At 34.9% G+C, this 16353-nt stretch overlaps 2 protein-coding genes across 2 annotated transcripts; both read right to left on the bottom strand.

Moving 5' to 3' along the window:
- Positions 1-2811: 2811 nt before the first annotated feature.
- Positions 2812-9440, bottom strand: LOC142643250 (uncharacterized). The gene is made up of 7 exons (XM_075817792.1): positions 9061-9440; positions 6196-6272; positions 5928-6113; positions 5738-5833; positions 5584-5655; positions 4639-4755; positions 2812-3894 (listed from the first exon to the last, which is right to left on the bottom strand). Exons 1-7 carry the CDS (start codon positions 9275-9277, stop codon positions 3007-3009), a joined length of 1653 nt encoding a protein of 550 aa, XP_075673907.1. The 5' UTR covers positions 9278-9440; the 3' UTR covers positions 2812-3006.
- Positions 9441-11803: 2363 nt separating this feature from the next.
- Positions 11804-16334, bottom strand: LOC142642602 (uncharacterized). Its single transcript, XM_075816996.1, has 4 exons — positions 16033-16334; positions 13791-14219; positions 12894-13152; positions 11804-12139 (listed from the first exon to the last, which is right to left on the bottom strand). Exons 1-3 carry the CDS (start codon positions 16132-16134, stop codon positions 12925-12927), a joined length of 759 nt encoding a protein of 252 aa, XP_075673111.1. The 5' UTR covers positions 16135-16334; the 3' UTR covers positions 11804-12139; positions 12894-12924.
- Positions 16335-16353: the final 19 nt, after the last annotated feature.

The raw sequence follows: 16353 nt of genomic DNA on the forward strand, positions 1-16353 counted from the left end.
AGAGAAACATGGAATAATTGTCACAAATAGTTGAAAGTTTTAAGCCCTATAAAAAATATCATTCTCTTATAAAGAACTGTTTAGCAAATATAGTTATGTATTCAAAAAAAAGTTTGTTAACATTTAGATTTGATTTAAAAATATAATATTATATTTTTATAATGTGTTCATAAAAAAATTTGGCTTGTAAACACCGTGTTCACAAACATAATAATTTTTTTTTTAATTTTATAGGTTTGGCATGAACATTTTACTTGCCAAAATTATTTAAGAATTTAAAGTATTTTGCTATAATATATCCATTCAATTGAATATGATATCCCATAATAGAAGTAGTATCTCAAAATTTCTAAGCACCATCTGAATCCAACATAATTCTATAGCAATTGTAACCAAATCCTTATACTTATACTCTGTAGAAGATCTGTACACAATAGTGTGCTTATTGACAAACACATTACATACGCATTTCTCTAATCTCTGCCTGCTTGAATACTGTAGCTTGCTTCTTGAACATGCACACTGTTCTTTTCTTCACAAATTGAGTATTAATTTCTTCCAATATCTCAATAATTTTTCTCGTAAAAAATTTGTAATTTTTAGTGTTAAATTTTATATTAAAAAAATAGAATGACAATAAAAGTAGTATTGTTATTTGATCTTACTATATGCATTTACAAATTTTAAAAATTTTCATGATATAATAACTCATATAAATAGGCAAATATTGCTTGTTGTGATTTGATCATACTACTCAATAATGCAAGCATCGTTTTGATAAAATAAAAATGCAAATATCCTTCTTACTAGTTTCATTTTAATTTTACTTTTTTGTTAATTCCTCCGTACAAATAGCATTGCTTATTTTGAAAACCTATTATTACAGACTTTGTTTTGGTATGCCGTTTTTGACAAAGCTAAAAGAGAATTTTTCATATCATCATGACTATAAAATAAGGATAAGTGGTAACCTTCTCTTTTCCCCGTATGAAGTTCTTAATAAATAAAATTTCTCTATTAAAGAAACAAAAACTTCATTGACTTACAAATATATACTTCTTTTCTGTATCTTTTATTGTGTGTCATCAAAAATATATATATATATATATATATTTTTTTTTTTTTTTTTCAATTATTACTAAGGCAACTAAACTTGAGTGGAAATATCATATTCAAAATGAACTATCTTTTAAAATATTTTTTTATAAAATAACCATATAAAATTATAAATCACCAAAACTCTTGTGTCTTATTGGTATTGCTTGAAGAACCCAAATTTAAATCCTCCCTCCCAACTTATTTTAAGAGAGAGAGAAAAAAGGACCATATAGATTCCTTTTTTATATATTAATATTTGATTTGTGTACCACCTGTAAAAAAAAGTCCAAACTCAAAATGAACGCATGTTTTGCATTAAACACATGATAATAAATCAATATTTTGTTGTAAAAGAAAAAACGCTATTATTTTTTACTAAATATAAAAATTATTAAACAAATTATTAAATATTTTGCTGAAGTAGAAGACTAAATGAAGAATATTCTATTTTATTTTTAAGAAATGCACTACATGACAAAACCTTAAGCTATTGTGCTTGGAATAAAAGATGAGAGGAAGGCTAAACAAAAGAATTTTCTTCGAAAAATGCATCATATATATGGTAGAACCTCATATTCTCTAACTTGAGATTCATGTTTTAATATATATAATGATTTTGGGATTGATAACAACGCCCTCTAGTTTTGATGTAACAATAATTATTATCCCTACTCAGAAATATCTAATTCATTCAACTTTTAGTTAAGAGGTGCGTGTGCTTTTTTTTTTTTTTTTTTTAATTTAAAGGTAATCACTTTTTCCCGATACACCTTCAACAAACTCAGACACTCTATGCTCCTTAATTTAATTCAATGTTTCTTTCTCCTCCTAATCTCAGGTTGGATCAATCATGGGGTCAAGAATAATTTTTGCATCACCTTCAAAATGGAAAAACTTGCAGCCATGGAGAGCAGCTGAAGAGAATGCGAGAAGAGTAGCTTCTGCCTCAATTTGTGTAAGAGAATTACAAGGAGCATGTTTTGTGGTAGAACGAAGAGACATCAAAATTGAATATGTGGCTACTTGTCTCTTGTTATGTTGTTCATGTACATTTTAATGGTATTACAGATCACCCCACAACAAATTTTGTACACTTCTATTTTATTTTATTTTAACCTTTGTTAGAACGATTAAGGCTTGTAATAATTTATTTTGGATTCCAACTTCAGAATAAGATGAAAATGTCAACATTTGACTGGGGATCAACTTGATCAAGTACACAGCGAGTCCAAGCCCTCAGCAATTTGAGACCATTTACTTTTTGGGAAAGTTACAATTTATCCTCTATTTTTTTTGTCCTTTCACAATTTAGTCAATAGATTTTCAGTACTGATATTTTGAATTTTCAAAGTTTTAGATTAAAAATGAAATTATTATAGTTCCATCCAAATTTAAGTACTTTGCATTTTGGGACACAAATTTACCCATCGATTAGGATATATTATACTTCACCCCCTTGTGGTTTAGTCATCACAACATAACTCCCACAAACTTTTCAATATTAAATTTTGACAACCAAAGTTTGGATTAAAATGTATCCAAACTCACCAAACGTATATGCATGCGGGTCAAAAATTGTCTCCTTGCAAATGCAAATGCAAGTGCAAACACACAAAATACCGGAGCCACCAGGCACCACATTTTGGGGAAGCCATAATTTTAACAATTTGCAGTGGTCAAATCAAGAAGAGGCAAGAATAAGAAATGGCAATCTGCTAGAACTGCTGACACAGGTTTTCAATAATAACAAACATGAATAAAAAGGGTTCATGACTACATTTTAAGCCTAGATTGTAGCATCCGCCACTTAGCAGACGTTATAAAAGAGCAACAAGAATTCTTGTCCAGGGAAATAGACAAAAAGACAATGGAAAAATGTGAAGAGAATGTCCTTAATCAGAACAAACTTCAGCTTTGAGAGCCAACGGTTTCTTGTACATCAAGATTCGAGCCATTACCTACGTCTGAATTCCCATTGACATTTCTTTCAGCTCCAGAAACTGATGGTTGTACAAACCCATTGGTTGGTAGCTGTGACTGGGTTTGTGGCTGTCCGTAGTAAGCAGGTGGATTTGTCCCATGATCATAATTGACTGGTGCAGGTGTTGGTTGAGGATACCCACCCTGTCCATACACTGGCTGAGTTGAAAGTGGAGGGGCTTGGACTCCCGGTTGCGCTTCAAGGCCTGTTTGAGAGTAACCAGATTGATCATAGCCTGTTTGGGCTGGTGCTTGGCCTGTGCTGCTTGGATATGCCCAATACCCAGCTTGAGGGTCAGCTGCTGGCTGACTGTAAGCAGGTGGATAAGTAGATGATGGATGAGTAGTTTGGGAGGGAGTTCCATTCGGTTGTGGTGACACAGCAGGTGGTCCGTATCCTGATTGTTTCTGTTGCTCAAGAGGCACAGGCTGACTTGAGAGGTTTTGTCCGTACTGTGGTGGCTGCTGAGAGTATCCCTGGTCATAACCATAGTTGGTGGCTTGGGGTGTCTGACCGTAGCTGTAGCTAGGGTTTGGTGGAGCTGAACCCACATGACCTTGTTGTGCATAATAACCATATCCAGTGCTTTGCTGAGATGGTTGAGACATGGTTGATTGATTTGAATGATCCCAACCTGCTACCTGGGCAGTAGGATAGTTACCATAGTAAGCCGAAGTTGTATTATAAGGGTACCCATACTGAGGTGGCTGCTGCTGTTGCTGCTGCATCAGAGGTTGTACTGGGGGAGCCCAACTAGGAGGAGGGTAAGCTGGCTGCATATAGCTATTGGCTCCAGATGGATTTACTATACGTTTCTGAAGAAAGCAAACCAGGTACAGAAAATAAACACACAGAACTAACCAAGAAGCAACAGTCCAGTAAATTACATGTTGAGGACACAAACATGAAGATGGGTGTTTTAGCATTTCTTTAGAAAGGTCTAGATGAATGCTCCAATGACTTGAACAAAACATCTCAACAACAAAGTTATAATAAGAATTGGAACATTAGCAGGGATGGCAGTTGTTATCTTGGTTCTAGCACAGTCATCCAAAGTTTAATTGTCATCTACTGGTCCCAAGTCTGCTGCTAAATGAAATCACGTGCAAGTAGGATTTAATCAGGAGAACAGTTTTGATATAGCCAGGATACAAATAGCTCTAATTCCATTAACTTTGAAGTAAATACATAAAAGATGACCTCATCAAAAAAAATATATTCTTCCTATTTCTTTTCCTTTTTTCTTCTCCACCTCTTACCAGAGGCAAAATGGTAACAAAAACATAAACTACTTTCAAATGAATTTCAGAACTTCAGTTTGGGGTTTCACCCAGCAAAACGGTGCCACAAATGTATATGAACACATCAGCTGAAAGTAGAAAATCAATCACATTCTTATGAAGAAATTATTGATCATGGAAAAGACTTGGAAGAACTCAATAGTACAAAGGAATGCCAGTTCTTTATAACCTTGTCAACTATAATTCCAATTTTAGCAATGAACTAAATCACAGCCAAAATTTAAAAATATCAATCCAATGGACCAGCCAATGACTCACCCCATTGATTACATCATTAATCAATTCCTTTGCTGAATCAATTTGCTCTGTCAATCCATTTATATAAACTGTCCTCTCTGTTGATGTATCGCCAGGAGGCAGGTGCAATGGAATAATCTGAGAAAGAAACATATAAATGACATTCAAACTTAAGAAGTCATATATAATGCAAGATTATTCATGCCATATCTAACAATTCTGACTTTTTCTAATTAAGACAAGCAAATATATACTTTTTTTCCTAAGTAACCCCCCCCCCCCCCCCAAAAGAAAAACAATATATATAAACAGAAGAGTGTGAAAGTATTAGTGCATTACAGCAAAGAAGTTGCAAGTTTTTGTAAGCTAGATACCTCTAAGATGTTTGAGTACACCCCAAACAGGACACGATACCTCTCTGATTCAACACATTGGTTATATATAATTTCTCTTTAAAATGTACTGAGATTCCTAACTAATAGGTGTTGTCTCTCTATAAGGTGCAGCTCAAAATCTTTGATCATGAACAATACCATGTTATGCCCATTTGCCTTCTCATCCCTTTTTAATTTCCAGCATGGTTAACTTTGTTCCAGAAAGTTCAAACAGTTAATGTAGTCAAATAAAAACATATTCAATCCATAAACCCTAATTGTCAATTGTCTTCTTCAAATCATAAGTTTTTAGCCAGTCCTTACTTGTCTTCTTCTGAAACAACACCCTACTCTCAGATATTTTATTCATAAATTACTCCTCGGTGATTCAAATTCTCATTTACCATCTAGCGATTCTAGCCTATCCCACAACAAATTAGAATTAAAAAAAAATTAAAATAAGACGCATGGACATAATATCAGATTAAAATGACATACGACCTTGAAGCTGCAGAATTTATGAGTATGTATAATGCCTGAGAACGAATAAATACCACTCCAAATTCAAAGTTTATTCCCTTGAATTACAAACCTGAATACGAGCTCCTGACTTGCTTTGCATGGTTCTAATAGTCTCGCCACCCTTGCCAATGAGCAAAGCAACCTACAGACAATATCAGCGCAAATGTGAAGCATTACTCTCAGTATCAACAGAAGAGAAGAAAAATAAAAATATATATATTTACCTTAGTGTTAGGAACTTTCATTGAAAACTGTTCAGCTCCAGGTTGCATGATATTCAATCCCTGATTTGGAGATGGAGCAGAGGCCCCAGTGTCCGTCTGTTCAACAAAATTATTAGATGCATCCATACAGAGAACTGGATCATGAAATGCTAGTGCCATCAATGCATAAAAAATTTAACCATAACAGTACCTCTGCAATTACATCTTTGATAAGCTGTTCTGCTCTACTAATTTGTTCTGATGTACCCATCAATTCCACATCCCTTGTCAGAGAATAAGGATCTGCCTCAGCATCCTTGGTTATCTGGATTTTTGCCCCTGATTGAAGTTGAAGATATTTTATCGTTTCTCCTCCTTTCCCAATAATAACACCAACCTATAAATGAAATATGGAAATATAAATTTCACCAACAGCATGCAAAGAGCATTTCAGGAGAGGTGGGTCAATGACCAAGTACCTTGCCATTTGGAATACTAATTCTCTTACTTGTGCCTTGTAAACCGTGATATTGAGCTGTTTGAGAAGCAAAAGAAACTGAAACATCCAGTGAGTCAGCAAACAGCAGACAAGGAAACTTTTGTGCAAGTTCTAAAATGAGGAGCAAGGAGACAGTAATATGGGAAAATTTTAAACAGTACAGGAGGGCCCAATTCAGGATATTCATAACACTATAAAGAATTATGAAACGAAAAATTGTTCTAAACATAGAAAATAAAGTTATACAAGTTGGGAAAATTATCCATGAAAAGAGATCTTAGATGCATGATATCAACCCCAGACAGTTACCACTGATTAGCAATTACTATGATGATGAGGGACCAATCAATCCCCAAATCACACTGAAACCCCCATCCCCAGAAAAGAAGTCACACAGCCTACAAAGGACTCTGGAGACATATGCACAATAAACATCAACGGTCAGTAGATCACCCACATATGCTACCACAAGCTCATATGTGCAAATAGAAAAAGGCAACAAAATGCAGATAAAAAAAAGTTCAAAATTCTGATTAGAGATGGATAAGCACATGAAATCAATAGTTAAATTGTCTACACAACATAAAACCTCTAATATGAACTTGAATAAGCTAATTAATGCTTATCAGAGAAGTAAAAAGGAAAAAATTGTGAAAAAGTTGTAAAGAGAAGACATGATACGTTGGTTGGTAGTTTCATAATTCAACTTTTTTTTGCCCTTCTAAGTTTCATAATTCTACTAAATACACAAACTTATTGACAAACTGCAAATGTAATTGAAACCAAAGACATCATACTGCTTCAAAGCTACACTTCTTTAAAAACCAACACAAAGACATTGTACTGCTTCAAAACTCTCTCTTCTTGCTTATTTGGTTGTTCCTTTGCTTGCACACCTTTTTTGGCTTCTTCTTTTCAAGGAAAAACTTCTTTTAGTATTCTTTATTTTTCCTTGCCATATAAATATCTTTTATTGATAAGTTACACATACTCTTAGTCAATCTCTCGAATTCCCAACCCCACCCTTCATCTCATAGGAAGGAGGCCAGTTGAGCTAGAGCTCATTGGTTATTTAGATTTGGAGTTTCGGACCTTTTAAAAATAAAAATAAAAATTATTACTATATTCGATGTCATGGATGTAATTTCAGTAAGTTTAGTAAATGTAGAAACAAAGATGGAAGGGCCATTAAAACTTAATGGTCAAGAGATAAAAAGATCAAGAACTTTAGATATTTCAATCAATAATTCATAAAGATGGAGAGATTCAAGAGGATGTGAATCATAAAACACTTGTAGGGTGGATGAGGTAGAGAAGCACATCATGAGTATTGTGAAATCGTAAAATACTGATTAAGTTAAAGGAAATTTTTTACAAGGTTGCTATAAGACTAGCTATGCTCTATGGTACTAAATGTTGGACAATTAATAAGCAACATATTCATAAAATGAACGTAGTTGAAATAAGATGTTAAGATGAATAAGTGAAATTAGAAGGAAAGGTAAGATTCAAAATATGGAAATTTGCTTAAAAATAGGAGTGACATCTATTAATCAAATGGTGATAAAGTCGCTTGAGATGGTTTAACCATATTCAAAGGAGGATAACTAATATACCAGTGAAAAAGAGTGAGTTGATTCAAGTTGAGAGGACCAAATAAAATAGAGGAAAACCAAAAATAACATTGATAGAAATAGTAAAAATTCACATTTCAATCAGGTTATCAATTAAGGAAGTAACATAGAGTATGAATTTGGATAGAATAAAATCGCTTAAAATAATTCATACGACTCACCCTAACTCCCTAACTAATTTTAGGACTAAGTTTGGGTTGCTGCAGTGGTTTCAGAAGTTATGAATCTTTCTCTTGCAAGTTAAAAATATGAGCTTTACTTCAATCAATCAGGCGTGCTTATGTTTTTACTTTTTAACAATACTGATTTATATCCTTCCTCAACTACAAAGTAATCCAAGCCACCAATTCTGCTCATAGACTTATGAAATGTATGAATATTTTTATATAACTTACAACACAAGGCACCCATTGAATTCCAGAATCAGAATTCACAAACCAAAAATAACATTGATAGAAATAGTAAAAAATCACATTTCAATTAAGTTGTCAATTAAGGAAATAACATAGAGTATGAATTTGGATAGAATAGAATCACTTAAAAGAATTCATACGACTCACCCTAACTCCCTGACTAATTTTGGGACTAAGGTTTGGTTGCTGTAGTGGTATCATAAGTTATGAATCTTTCTCTTGCAAGTTAAAAATATGAGCTTTACCTCAATCAGTCCGGCATGCTTGTGTTTTTACTTTTTAACAATACTGATTTATATCCTTCCTCAATTACACAGTAATCCATGCCACCAACTCTGCTCATAGACTAATGAAATGTATGAATATTTTTATATAACTTACAACACAAGGCACCCATTGAATTCCAGAATCATAATTCACAAACCAAAGGCATAATTTCCCAAATTGAAACATCGAGCTTCACAACTCACATTTGATTTTTGAACCAGAATTCATAGAAACAATCCATGGCACTCAGCTTCAGCCTTAGCCAAATACACACTAATCCTAAACTTAATTACCCCAAAAAAAAAAAAAATGCTGATTATAGTATTTGATAACATTCAATTACCACATTTTAACACCAAATCAGCAAAATGAGAACGCTTTTTGAGCAATTGCAGAATTTAATTGAGCTAAGATTCAAAAAAAATTTTGAAATATTTAAATAACATTACAAATTCTAAAACCTAAGAAACCTTAGGAATTTGAATAGAGAGATAGAGAGAGAGAGTTTTCTTTTTTTTTTTCTGTGTATACCAGGGAAGGAAGGAATAGAGGCGGAGCTAGAGAGTGGGGCGAGTTCGGACGAGTCGTCAAGTCGGGGGCGCTTGGACTCGGCGCTGCCGACGAGTCGGGCGGCGATTTCTTGAGCTTTCTGTTTGGCGAGTTGGATGTCCTCTTCCATCTTCCGCTTGGTGCCGTCGACGCTTTCGGAATGCGCGTTTAGGTTGGGGTCCTCGTGCTCGTCGCTCATGGCGGCGGGAATCGGCGTGACTCAGTGAGTCACGGAACGAGTTGGGTAGAGGAAGAGGAACCGTGGATGGAAGGGAAGCGATCGGACGGAGGGAAATGGTTTTGTTTGTTTGTTTTTATGAGGAGAAGAGAAGACTGACTTGTTAGTTAGTGAGTCAGCGAATATACCATAACTATTACCACATATACATAAACGATATGAAATATCTAAACGATGTCGTTCTGCTTTTTGCATATTCAAGAGCAGCCAACGTTTGCTTCAACCTCTCCCCAACAAAATAAAAATAATAAAAAAACAACCTTCTTAGGCAGTGAAAAATTTCACTCTTTACAATCCCACCACAACCAACAATACTATGGAGTATGGACATCTACACCCAATTTTACAAATTGATAAATTCTGTAATTTTATATATATAAGAGTGGGTAAAAAGTGTCCATCACTCACAGTTGCACAAATCAACATATTACGAAATTAGATATGAGATTGGGTATGTTCCTATAATTATTCCATCATAACTCGAGACTAGTGTACTTTTTTCAATCAATATTTATGTGTAGTTCACCTACGAACGCATTCTCATACCCAATTTCACAACTTGTTGATTTGTGCGATTGTGAGTGGTCAATATAAAGTTGTGGATTCCACAAAGCATAAAATGTTCATCACTTATAGTTGCACAAGTCAACAAGTTATCAAATTGGGTGAGAGAATGGTTGTTTCTAAAATTTCTCATTTATGTGCCCCTAGAGATTTCAAGGAAAAAAAAAAAAAGATTGGTAGTTTTGTTATAATAAGAGAGAGAGAGGTTTGCTTGACCTTAGGCCGAATGCACTCTTAACACCTTTTGTTTGGTATTCAAGTGTCACGTTTATGGGGGATTCTATCTTACTTACCATTCGATCCAAAGGATTTGAGTTTAGAAAGAGCTAACCTAGTGTCAATCATCGACAATTTGGGTGTTCAAACTTCAATCACCAATGCCTCTATTCAGCAGTCGAAAAAGATTGATTTTTTGGTATTTTTGTGGCTGAAGTTCAATTATGAGAACTAGGGGTGGTAGTGAAAGGTGGTGTTGAGTAAAGAGCTGATAATGAATTGAAAAACCATGCCTAACCGCTGAATAAAATTTTGGTGTACATCATTGGGCAATGATGAGCAGTAGAATGACTCTGTTATGGCAATTAGAGGAGATGAAGAGATCTCCATTAGTCCATTCTCTTTTGCTCGAAATAGATGGCCCTTTTGAGTTCATTGTTGAATGGTTTGAGTACATCAGATTCACATGAGGAAAAAGTCATTTTTCAAAGAGTATAACTTGCCACCGATCGTCACAGGCATCAAAACAAGCAAAGCTTGACGAGGTAGCCCAAGTCTTTACATGTGCTTGAAATAGGGATACTAACAACTGATCAAATATTCATTCTAAATTACGGAGGAATTTGCAATATATACTGTATATAAAATTTTGTAACTAACACCTTTTTTTTTTTTAGGAAAACAAACACCTAAATTTGAGATTAATTTACCACATACAAATATATTATTACAAATTAATAAATTAGTAGATACATTAATCTCTAACTAGGATATTCATTGCAAATTTTTTTAGTCTATAGTGCATAATGCAAGCATCCCTGTACTTTGGAATAGATAGTTATGGCAAAATAGGTCACACCACAAGTGTTATGGCAGAATTCTAGGCATTGCGTGATGGACTTACTCTTGCCTATCAATTGGGATTGACTTGCTTGGAAGTGGAGCTAGATGCAAAAATATTTGTAGATCTGGTCCTCTCTACATCCGTGACTAACAAAGACTATTCTTCCCTTCAAAATGACTGCAGGTACCTACTCAACAAATTTCAGCAGATCAGGGTGAACCACGTCTTTCAGGAAGCGAACCAGGGTGAACCACGTCTTTCAGGAAGCGAATAGGTGTGCTGATAGATTGGCTAAGAGGGGCTGCTTGCAGCAAAAGGATTTTGTTGGTTTGTTATCACCCCCTTCACCTGAAGTGTTATCTTTTGTTTGCATGGATGTTGCTGGTTTGTATTTATTAAGACATTCTGTCCGTACCTTGCCCTTTGTGGCTAGTTAAGTTTAATGTATTTTCCCCTTAACCAAAAAAAAAAAGAAAAAGGAATAGATAGTTATACTAATATGTTATTGTGTACATCATAACTCAATCTAGAAGTACGGTGTTGATTAGAAAATCTTCACCCCCCCATCTCTAGGATTTCCCTGGTAAAGACCTAAGTAGACAAGAAACTTGTGTCATTGCCCTCCAAACATTGCAAAGAGCCATGAACCCATCTAGAAGGCAATTGAGTCAGCAGTAGATGAATTGGATTGGATACAAGACTTTGTATATCGAAATTCAGGTTTGGAACATTGAACATTCATGCACAAATCTCTATGAGAAACAAGGACGGGAGGAATGATCAATGTTCCATTGCTCTCCAAGAAATTCCTTTTAGCATTAAGCCAAATATGGGGTAGTGCAAAGATAGGAGAGAACCGGAATAACATAGCTTCAAAATTTTACGTATACTCAATTATATGATTACATGATTTATGAATATCTAGTTATTTCTTTGAACTCATGATGCTTTAAAATGCTAGACTATGAAGAACAAGAAATTTTCACCATTGCAACAAAAACTCCTGCAAGCATACATTCACATTAACAGGAACACACTCAGGAACCCAGTTAGTTTGTCAAACATTTCTAGCAATCATCAAGACCACCATAAGCAACAAGTCAATTTTCCAGCAGGAGCTGATTTCTACTTCAAAACTTTTTGAGAATGGCTTTTATCATCTGATCTCTTATATCTTCACTGGTGAAAATAAAAATCACCTGTATCAAATCAAAAGGAAAATATTATTCCTCAGAGCCTGAAACTTGAAAAGAGCAAGAAAAAAAATGGTGTTGGCCTTTTTTAGGTGGTTTACAGTACACCACCCAAAACACTAGTGTTAATGAAGCCTTACTCCAGCGGCCTAACACAAGCAAAGTTGAGTGATGTGCCCATGTAAGAGAAGGGAAAAAGAAAAGAGAACTGAAATCTAAGAAGCCACAAATACAATGGCCTAGTACTAGCCTAGTATTAACTTCACAAATCATTGAAATCTAAGAAGCCACAATTACAAGAACTATAGTTTAGTATTTCACAAATTGAGATTGAGAAAACTTCTAAATAAAGTAGAATGAGCTTATATCAGCACAAATAAAAGCATGAATCAACCCCCAGTGTTTATCACATAATATTCTATCTCAGCTCTATTCAGAGCTTAAAAAATAAATTTTGTCCACATATTTGCATGAGAAGATTATAAGATAACATCTGCTAGCATAGACAAGTAACAGATTGGTGAAAGAATAAAACTTAGAATTTTCACAAATTAACATTACCAATATTTAAACCATTTCCATTGTAGACAATTGGTATATATCCCTGTCTCAGATGAGATGAGCAGCACTATATGAAGTGGGACACAAGATGTCCAAACACTACAATTGTCCTCTCTCTCTCTCTCTCTCTCTCTCTTCAGTTTAAGTAACAAGTACCTGATTCAAATATTCAGTAAAAAAAGAAAAAAAAAAAAAGTACCTGATTCAATAAAATATTATGCCTGCTAGAATTAAAGCTTATCCGGTTCAGAGTGACCACCATCTACGGATTTTTGCTGCAATGTCTCCTTTTGGGGTCTTCGATTCCACAAAAATGCAAACCACAGTGTCCTCCATAAACCCCCATTTGCAAAGTGTGGAATAAATATATGCCCCCAATAAGGGTAATATGGTCCAGGCAATTTGATCAATGTGAAGAAAATTGCCATGGCAATCAGATGCCAGGGAAATTCTGCATCCTGACAATCAAATAAAACATAAACTATAACAAAAACAAAGATCAATTAACTAGAACATCCCTCCACTTTAATCCATAGAAAAACAGTCCCGTAAAATGAAGCACTAACCAAACATACTACTAAGAAACGGGCTAACTCTTGAATCACAAAGTAATAGGCCTTTCAATGATATATGACAAATACGAGGAGTTTATATTGGAAGCAAATATATTAAAAAGAGAAAGCATGTTATAGTCAATTTCATTAATTTACTTTTAATGATTTTAAAATAAAATAAAATCTTCCACTAATATGTAACAAACACACCCAAAATCTTCGATCCTATTCTTGCAGGGGAAAGGAAGTGTCACTTGACCTAGAACTCACTAGCCTATTTTCAATAGATGGAGCTGAACAAAATGCTCCTAAAGAAACACCTTCAATTAATATTGCAAAATATGGAAAATATAGCTTCAACACCATCATCCACAACTTTGTCTACATGAAGTGAATTAAACATAAGTGCTAAGGCATCAAATGATGTCACTTCTCACCATATGTGGACACACAGCACAAGATGTTTTAATTGACAATTCTCACATTCTACAAAACTAGTGTCTTAGATAATCTATATAGTTGATTAATGCTAAAAAATTTACCTTGAGACGTGGAGATAGATCCAGTGCTGTCTCCCTCAAGACCCCAGCAACTGTAATCCCAATGACAAGTGGAGCAGGGACAAGAAAAAGCTTCCTTTCATGTGCACAGTATGACATCTCACTAAGGGAGGAAACTGCCAGTAAAGGTACACATAAGTATTTGACAACTACCAGGGTGAGGTCAAGTATGAGTTGAACAAAGTTCCCCAGTGCTTTTTTCCATGGAAAGCTCTTGACTGATTGAGGACAATTGTCCCACAATTTTCTTGCCTTGTTCATTAGATGGTCCAATTTGAATTTCCCATGATCATCAGACTGGCCTGCAGACATATTTATTGCACACAATACTTTGGGCCTAGTATTCTGAAATGCCCTAAATTGACTAAAACTCATACTACAGTTCTGCTCTTTGACATACTGTGCTGACCCCTGCTACAACGAAATAAATCCATTAATCAATGAAAACATGCAACCCAACTACACCCAACCCAGTAAAGCATTTAAGTCTAAACTAGTTCAGCTGTTAATTGAGATAGCTACAAGGCAGAGAATAATACTGACAAAAGCCATGAAATTTAAATGAAATACATGGGGAATATAAATTTCTCTCCTCTGCTGAAAAGACATAAATCACAAATGCAACTAATCTATTGAAAGTTAAACCCTACACTGGCTTCTTCTTTTTTTCTTTCTTTTGGGTTTTTTTTTTGGGGGGGGGGGGGGCCTCCACCCCATTCTGATAGGAAGAGGAAATGCCATTTGAGCTCAAGCTTATTGGATCTAAAGTGGCAAATTCATCTTCAATAAAATCCTTACTTTATGGATGCCAGAGTGTTACCTAATAGTATTATTCATAACCTACCTCTCTCTCTCTCTCTCCAGAAACAATAACTTAATATATCAGCAGTGACAATTGATGATACAAAAGATTCCGCATTGGTGTGACACTAAAGCAGTGTCCTAAATAGTTAGTTATGTTTACAAAACCAAAAGTCACTAACCCAGCCAAAAAAAAAAAACATATTGGGTCACCACTCTAAATTAATCGTTCATCATAAAAACATATTTTACTCTCTAGATGCATATTTTTTAGACCTTACGTGATAAAAGAAGGAGAGAGGCGTATATGAAGTTGCATGTGTGACCTGTTTCTCCAAGTGATCTTAGCTAAAGAGTTCTATAAATTCTACTTAAAAGTATGGTCATCAGGAATGAGACATATCCATGGAAGACAATTTTAAATTTTTAATCGATATCGCATAGAAATTGACACTCAGAAATTGAATGCATTTTGTTACAGGGTATAAGGCAATATTGAACCAAACAGCAAGCTTGTCAAACAAACAGGCCGCTAATTTTAAACCGTATTTTACTCTTTCTTGGTCCATTGAAGATCAACTTGGCTCCGTCATGTTCCACACGATAGGAGCTGCTTCCATAATCCATTGACCAAACTTATCCACAAACAGGAGAAATTATACAGTCCTATAGTAGACCACGTTACTTGTCCACCACGTAGACCTTATAATTTCTCCACAAACAGACCCTCAAACCAAAAAGATTGCTTTAGTCACTAACATAGTTAAAAGTGATTGCTTTTAGTCCTTAATGCACTCAACAGAGTGATGACGTGACTGTTTTTAGTTTAGCCATGTAATTTTATGGACTAAAATCACTCATGGCCTAAAGTTTAGGTACCGATAGTGTATTTACCATTTAAACCTTTACAATAGTCTAAACACCAAAAGCAACAAACAGAAAAATGAAAACCAATGTATCAATTTATTCTATTCTAGAAAACATCCCCATTTCCCCAAATTCCAAATAATAAACCCAAAAAAAAAATCACCATATTTCCCCCCAAAAATAGACACTTTCATGAGCATAAAACTTCTATGTACCATAATTTCTTAAGACCTATTTCCTAAACCCACTTCTCCAAGCAGACAAGCATATAAACTGGAAGAAACATAAAGAACTAGACCTCCAAACATATTAAAAACCAATAAGCTAAAATACCCAGGTAAGAACTGTACACAGTAATCCATTTACTACATATAAAATAGGGAAAAAAAATCCGCACAAAAAGAGACAGAAAAATTTCACATTTTCCCATTACCAATTAGCCCCATATGCACCACATTCAATAAAGGAACACTTTAATGGATACAAAAACTCTCAACACTTGATGTAAGTGACAGGTTTAAGTACCCAGAAGAACACTGTGATCGAAAAAGCTCACCCTGAACCTATGAAACAAAGGAGAATGAATTCTGAGAGCCATTTTGTTGGAAGCGTGGAAGGTGGGAGCAGATAACAAATGAGAGGGGTATGGGGTTGTCATTTCTGAAAATTGTGAAAACCCTTTTTGGGAGGTGATGCGGTTCTGTTATTTCTTGAAGCCCTTGGATTTCTGAGTGAAGACTGAAGAGTTCAAAGTGGAATGGCTGTGGTCCTGTGGAGGTGTTGGAGTTGGAGGGTTTAAGGGGGCGGAGGAGACGTGATTGGGTACTTGTAAGTCATAGTGTAGACACTTGTGTAGCCGCATCTTATCTTAATTTTC

Source organism: Castanea sativa, chromosome 7, assembly GCF_040712315.1.
Source record: "Castanea sativa cultivar Marrone di Chiusa Pesio chromosome 7, ASM4071231v1".
Classification (NCBI taxonomy): Eukaryota; Viridiplantae; Streptophyta; class Magnoliopsida; order Fagales; family Fagaceae; genus Castanea; species Castanea sativa.